At 31.2% G+C, this 8,488-nt stretch overlaps 1 protein-coding gene across 1 annotated transcript in view; it reads right to left on the bottom strand.

The window, feature by feature from the left end:
- Window positions 1-881, bottom strand: part of LOC144973833 (uncharacterized) — a 2,100-nt gene extending 1,219 nt beyond the window's left edge. Inside the window, exon 1 of the mRNA XM_078916725.1 lies at window positions 1-881. This exon is cut by the window's left edge and continues 1,219 nt beyond it. Within this exon, the coding sequence (XP_078772851.1) occupies window positions 1-581 (581 nt within the window). The 5' untranslated portion in view covers window positions 582-881.
- Between the last annotated feature and the right edge of the window lie 7,607 nt (window positions 882-8,488).

Genomic DNA, 8,488 nt, shown 5'->3' with positions numbered 1-8,488 from the left:
TTTAGAAATATGACGTCATTGTTTACGTAAGTCACTTTATCAAGCTCGATTTTAATTCCTTTTGTTTTGTGTGAATCTCCAGGAAGTGTTATTTTGATAGAGGCGGGGTTTCTTCCGGTTGCTATGACAACAAAACTTGCGGACTCGGTTGCTTCTGTGCTGCTGTAACACAATGCAATATACGCTGTCCCCAAGTGGGAAGTCGGGATGGCCAGGTAGCTGTCCCTATTGGAGCTTTCCAAGTCTCCATTTTTGACCATCACAGTGACGTCATTTGTCGCGATCACGTGCATCAGATAGGACTTCCCTTTAATGTTGCCGATGGGAAATGACCGATTTCTTGGCATCTGCAAGCAAACGCCAGGAGTGGACTGATTCACGGTCACGCTAATAACATCTCTAGGGTCATTTGTTGTTAAAGTAACCGCCGAGTCCATCGCCTGACCATTGGAGATGTCCAATGTTATAAAGATTTCAAAAGCAATTTCCGTAAAAGCGTAGTCATTTCTCAGGAAGGATTGTGGGAAGACGAGAAGAAATTCTGTACCCGGATTGGAGAAAACATCTGAAATAAACAACATATGATAATTAAGAAAAGAAACAAACAAAAAAAAAAAGATAAATTAAAAAAAACAACAAACAAACAAAACAACAACAACAACAACAAACACAACAACAACAACAACAACAACAACAACAACAACAAAACAGCCCTAGAGCTATTCTATAGTGCTCAAACCTCTTTACAAGGGGTCCATGACCAACACCAATACGTAACGTGTAGAACGAGACATGATGCCTGTTAGGCGATATTGCAATTTTCCCGACAAAGCCAAAACTGTTAAAATGGAGATTAAGATAAAGGGAGTAAATCTGACTCATGAATTAACAACACAAAATAGACGACGTTTCGGCCTTTGGCCTTTATTAAGTAAACACAAAATACATATATAGATTGGCATAATAATATAGGCGAAAATTTGTAAATGGTGTGTGTGTGTGTGTGTGTGTGTGTGTGTGTGTGTGTGGGCAGTAGAAGAAGAGAGAGAGAGAGAGAGGAGAGAGAGAGAGAGAGAGAGAGAGAGAGAGAGAGAGAGAGAGAGAGAGAGAGAGAACGGGAGTGGTAGGGTGCGTTTCAAAGTTATATTAATTTAAAATAGAGGAGATGATAAATTAACTAAAAATTTTAAAAAGATACTAATTAAAAGACCACAAAACAAATGACATTATTCTAAAATAAAGAAGAATATAGCATGATATATTCTAGTTTGTCTTGTGTTTCTCCAAATCAATTGATAATCATAACCGATAGTTTTATATTATTATTATTGTGTAACATATGGGACGGGGCATGACGCCTGTTAGGCGATACTACATTTTTTTCGGACAGAGACAACGCTGTTAACGGCCAGGTACTAATTTTACACCTGAGTACGGTGAGAGAATGCGAGTAAAGAGCCTTTTCCAAGGACTCAACTACGTGCCAAGCAAGGCTCGAACCCAGGACCTTCCGATCCGTAAGCGAGTGTCATACCACAAGACCACATATCCGTACTGTATGATACAGTTCGACAGTCGTGACGTCACTTCCCTCGTAATGACGCATGGCAACTGGTTCTAAACTATCGGAACAATTGCAGACGCCATTGTTTCCTTCAACGCCCTTATGAAATACTTCACCGAGGATAAAATTGTATCCAGATGATAAAAACATTATAAATCTGATCATGTTTTGACTTTTATACATTCTGATCACATGCCACGTGAAAAAGTTCTAGCCAGGAAGAAAAATAAAAAGTACCGATTTTCTTTGTTTAGAACCAAGCTGTTGATTGCTAATGCATCACATCATATCATATCGTACCATATCATATCATATCATATCATATCGTATCATATCATATCGTATCGTATCATATCATATCATATCATATCATATCATACCATATCATATCATATCATATCATATCATATCGTATCGTATCATATCATATCATATCATATCATACCATATCATACCATATCATATCATATCATATCATATCATATCGTATCGTATCATATTATATCGTATCATATCGTATCATATCATATCATATCATATCATATCATATCATATCATATCACATCGTATCATATCATATCATATTATATCGTATCATATCATATCATATCATACCATATCATATCATATCGTATCGTATCATATCATATCATATCGTATCATATCATATCATATCATATCATATCATATCATATCGTAGCGTATCATATCATATCATATCATATCATATCATATCGTATCGTATCATATCATATCATATCATATCATATCATATCGTATCACATCATATCATATCATACCATATCATATCGTATCATATCATATCATATCATATCGTATCATATCATATCGTATCATATCATATCATATCATATCATATCATATCATATCGTATCATATCATATCATATTATATAGTATCGTATCATATCATATCATATCATATCGTATCATATCATATCATATCGTATCGTATCATATCATATCATATCATATCATATCATATCATATCATATCATATCATATCATATCACTTCGTATCGTATCATATCATATCATATCATATCATATCATACCATATCATACCATATCATATCATATCATATCATATCGTATCGTATCATATTATATAGTATCATATCGTATCATATCATATCATATCATATCATATCATATCATATCACATCGTATCATATCATATCATATTATATCGTATCATATCATATCATATCATACCATATCATATCATATCGTATCGTATCATATCATATCATATCGGATCATATCATATCATATCATATCATATCATATCATATCGTAGCGTATCATATCATATCATATCATATCATATCGTATCGTATCATATCATATCATATCATATCATATCATAATAATAATAATAATAATAATAATACTTTATTGCATCCCAAAAAGGAAATTTTTTGTACAGACGTGTTATAATTTACACATAAGATAAAAATACAATGGAAATAGGATGTATATATATATATATATAAAAAAAAAAAAAAGGAGCAGCTCTATAACCAGAGCTGCGCTTTATAATATGAATAATTTCAACACTGTAAAATAGTTAAAACTGTCACTATAAATTGAAAATTGAAAAGATTGCAAAACAAATAAATTAATAAATTAATATTTATATTTTTAAAAAGTAAAAATGAGAAATAATTATATAAAATGATTATTGCTTGTTGTTATAAAGCCTAATACTGGACGGCAGAAAAGATTTTCGGTGTCTCTCTGTTTTCGTTGAAATAGAGAAAGGGCGACCACTTCTTTCTGACATAATAATTGATGGTCTTAGTGGATGATACTGGTCATTTAATATTTTAGTTATTTTATTTATACAAAATTTATCGTATAAAATATCTACATCGTCAACATCATTTATATAGCGTTTAATGGATTTTTTAATATTTGAATTTATTTTGTTCCTTTCCACTGCTAAGCAATTGCCTCCCCAAGCTGTTATACAAAATGACAAAACACTTTCGATTACTGCTCTATAAAATAATGTGCAGAGGGTTTTATCTATTCTAAACTGAGAGAGTTTCGATAAAAAATATGTACGTCTGCACATCTTATGCCTAATTATTTTCAAGTGTTCATCCCACTTGAGCCTGTCATCAATCGTTACACCAAGGTATTTGTAGTGAGGAACTCGCTGGACGAATTGGTCCTTTAATTTTAACGGTTCTATCGGTTCCTTCACTCTCCTAAAGTCAATCACTAGCTCCTTTGTCTTGCTTATGTTAAGCTCTAGGTGGTGGGCATCACACCAAGACACAAATCTATCAATTTCTTGCCTATAAGTCACTTCGTTGCCATTTGTTATGAGGCCTTGAAGAGCGGTGTCATCTGCAAACTTTATTAAAGGTACACTCAGGTTTTGACTTCTACAGTCATTCGTGTATATTGTGAATAATACAGGGGACAATACACAACCTTGAGGAGCGCCAGTATTTGTAGTTATACAGGAAGATTTGTTTTGCCCTAATTGAACATATTGTGCTCTCTCCGTAAGAAATTCGAGCACCCAAGCAATTATATACTTGTTTAAATTCAGACTAGTCAATTTTTGAACAACCAACTGAGGTTGCATTGTATTGAACGCTGAAGAAAAATCTGCAAAAAGCAATCTGCAATAGCTCCTAGCGTGATCTAGATGCCTGTAGATGTTGTTTGTAAACAGCAAAATGGCATCCTCTACGCCACGTCCTGGTTTGTAAGCAAATTGATGACTATCACTCAATGGCATAAACTGATTCCTAATTTTAACAAGAACAAGTTTTTCTAAAGATTTCATGACTATTGAAGTCAGTGCAACAGGTCTGAGATCGTTCATAGTTTCAAGTTTTTCTTTTTTTGGAACAGGAATAATTTTCGAAGTTTTCCAAATTTCAGGGATTGAAACGCATTGGAGGGACCAGTTAAAAATATGTGTATAAATGGGGGAAAGCTGGTCGGCACATTCTTTTAATAGTTTTCCTTTCAATCCATCCGGCCCAGCAGCCTTCCTCTCGTTTAGTTTCGAAAATACGAATCTCGTTTCCTCTTCACTGACCTCAACAGCCATTTCATCTTCCAAAGCCCTGTCTAATTTATGTTTTTCATTTTCAATATCAAATTTGTTTGCTGTGTCGAAACGTGAATAAAATTTATTTAAAGTTTCAATTTCGATATCTTCTGATATAATCGTGGGCTTTGGATTATAGTTCACAGCAGTTTTAAGCCCCCGCCACGTGTCCCGTATATCCCCAGAAGAAAAGCATTTTTCAATTTTATTTTTGTACTTGTCTCTACAACTAGATATTACCCTCTTTATCTCTTTTTGTTTTGTTTTCAGATCTTTTTTGTTTCCACTAGTATAGAGAGTTTTCTTTTGGTTCAATAAAAGTTTTAGATCTTTTGTTATCCAAGGCTTGTTGTTAGGATAATATTTTATTTCTTTTTTACAAGACACTAGCTGTTCACAGAATTTTAAATACTCACTCACACAGTCATTCAGCTCATCCACACTATCACATGATTCGATAAAAACATTCCAGTCAGTGCATTCAAAACAACCACGCAAATCTTCACACACACTTCCGTTCCAGATCTGTACACTTTTCTTTACTGGTTTTACACGTTTAAAAACAGGGCGGTAGGTGGGGAGTAGCAAGAGCATGCAGTGGTCAGATAAACCTAATGGGGCACGGGGTAAACATTTATAACTATTTTTAATATTACACAGGAATAAATCTAATGTTTTTTTGTCCCTTGTCTCGCAGTCCACGTATTGATGAAGTCCCGGGAGAGTAAAATCGTTACATTGGTTAAAATCGCCAGTGACCATCAATACGGCATCGGGTGACTTAATTTGAATGTCCTGTATTTCTTTCCTCAAAATATTTTTCGCTGTGGTGTTGTCTGATGATGGTGGAATGTAGACGTTGATGATGATGACATGAGAATATTCCCGGGGTAGGTAATATGGTCGTGACGAAACAGTAATAAATTCAATATAATCGTCACAATACATTTTCTTTATCTGACAGTTATTGGGGTGGCACCATTTGTTGTTAATATATGTGCACACCCCACCCCCAGTTCGTTTATTTACATTAGTCCGATCTCCTCGAAATAGTGAATATTGTTCAATATTAAAACATGATGATGGTATGTGAGGAGATAGCCAAGTCTCTGTTAACGCTATTATGGAGGCTTGACGATAGTCACTATTAAAACGACACAGTGAAAACAGTTCATCAATTTTATTTTTCAGTGATCTTACATTACCTGTCACTACACAGGGTAAAAATGGACGAAAAGGCCGTCTGTTAAATTTTGTTTTTATTCCTCCCTTTCTCCCCCTCTTTCTTACTTTAATAAACGATGTGTCAATAGTGGGTGGTGGGGGTGACACGGGTTGGAGGGATCGGAGAGTCTCTGGAGTATAAGTTATCGATAGGCTTATTTTGGCAGTAAAATCATAGGCTAAAACACCATTTATGCTTATAAATATACTAATAAATATAAAAATCAGGAACAATATATACTTCACATCCATTTTGAATAAAAATTAGGCTTAAATTCCGACGATTGAATGATAAATGAATAAAAATATGTGTAGAAAATAGGTAAATATTCACAACACGTCATCATATCATATCGTATCACATCATATCATATCATACCATATCATATCGTATCATATCATATCATATCATATCGTATCATATCATATCGTATCATATCAATCATATCATATCATATCATATCGTATCATATCATATCATATTATATCGTATCGTATCATATCATATCATATCATATCGTATCATATCATGTCATATCATATCGTATCATATCGTATCATATCATATCATATCATATCATATCATATCATATCATATCATACCATATCATATCATATCATATCGTATCATATCGTATCATATCATATCATATCGCATCATGTCATATCATGTCACATTATCATATCATATCATATCATACATATCATATATATCGTATCAATCATATCATATCCATATCAAATCATATCATATCATATCATATCATATCATATCATATCATATACATATCATATCATATCATACCAATATCATATCATTCATATCATACCATATCAATCATATCATATCATACATATCATATCATATCATATCATATCATATCATACATATCATATCATATCATATCATATCATATCATATCATATCATATCATATCATATCATATCATATCATATCATATCATATCATATCATATCATATCATATCATATCATATCATATCATATCATATCATCATCATATCATATCATATCATATCATATCATATCATATCATATCATATTCTATATCATATCATATACATATCATCATATCATATCATATCATATCATACATATCAATCATATCATATCATATCATATCATATCATATCATATCATATCTCATATCATATCATATCATATCATATCATTATCATATCATAATCATATCATATATCATATCATTCATCATATCATATTCATATCATATCATATCATATCATATCATATCATATCATATCATATCATATATCATTATCATATCATATCATATCATATCATATCATATCATATCATATCATATCATATCATATCATATCATCAATCATATTCATATCATATCATATCATATCATATCATATCATATCATATCATATCATATCATATCATATCATATATCATATCATATCAACTATCATATCATATCATATCATATCATATCATATCATAATATCATCATAATCATACATATCATATCAATCATATCATATCATATTCATATCATATCATTCATATCATATCATATCATATCATATCATATCATACCATATCATATCATATCATATCTATCATATCATATTATCATACATATCATACCATCATATCATAATCATATCATATCATATCATATCATATCATATCATATATCATATCATATCATATCATATCATATCATATCATATCATATCATATCACATATACATCATCATATTCATATCATATCATATCATATCATATATCATCATATCATATCATATCATATCATATCATATCATATCATATCATATCAATATCATATCATATCACATCATATCATATCATATCATATCGTATCATGTCATATCATATCATATCACATCATACCATATCGTATCATTTTTATCCCATCATATCGTATCAATATATCACATCATATCACATCATTGCATATCGTATTATATTTTACCCTATCATTTCGTATCGTATCATATCGTATGTTTGTTTGTTTTTAATAGTTTTACGGCGTTTAAAGCACATTTATGACATGATATGATTTGATTTGATTTGGAATGGAATGATACGATACGATATGATATGATATGATATGATATGATACGATACGATATGATATGATACGATACGATATGATATGATATGATATGATACGATACGATACGATATGATATGATATGATATGATATGATACGATATGATACGATACGATATGATATGACACGATATGATATGATACGATACGATATGATATGGTATGATATGATATGATATGATATGATATGATATGATATGATATGATATGATATGATATGATATGATATGATATGATATGATACGATATGATATGATATGATACTACGATATGATATGATATGATATGATATGATATGATATGATATGATATGATATGATACTATTATATGATATGATATGATATGATATGATATGATACGATACGATATGATATGATATGATACGATACGATACGATATGATATGATATGATATGATATGATATGATATGATATGATATGATATGATACGATACGATACGATATGATGTGATATGA

The sequence above is a fragment of the Berghia stephanieae genome, chromosome 5, assembly GCF_034508935.2.
Source record: "Berghia stephanieae isolate SIO BIC M18660-M18661 chromosome 5, UCSD_Bste_1.3, whole genome shotgun sequence".
NCBI lineage: Eukaryota > Metazoa > Mollusca > Gastropoda > Nudibranchia > Aeolidiidae > Berghia > Berghia stephanieae.
Note: the sequence above shows the minus strand (reverse complement) of the source record. Positions and strands in the feature narration are given on the sequence as shown.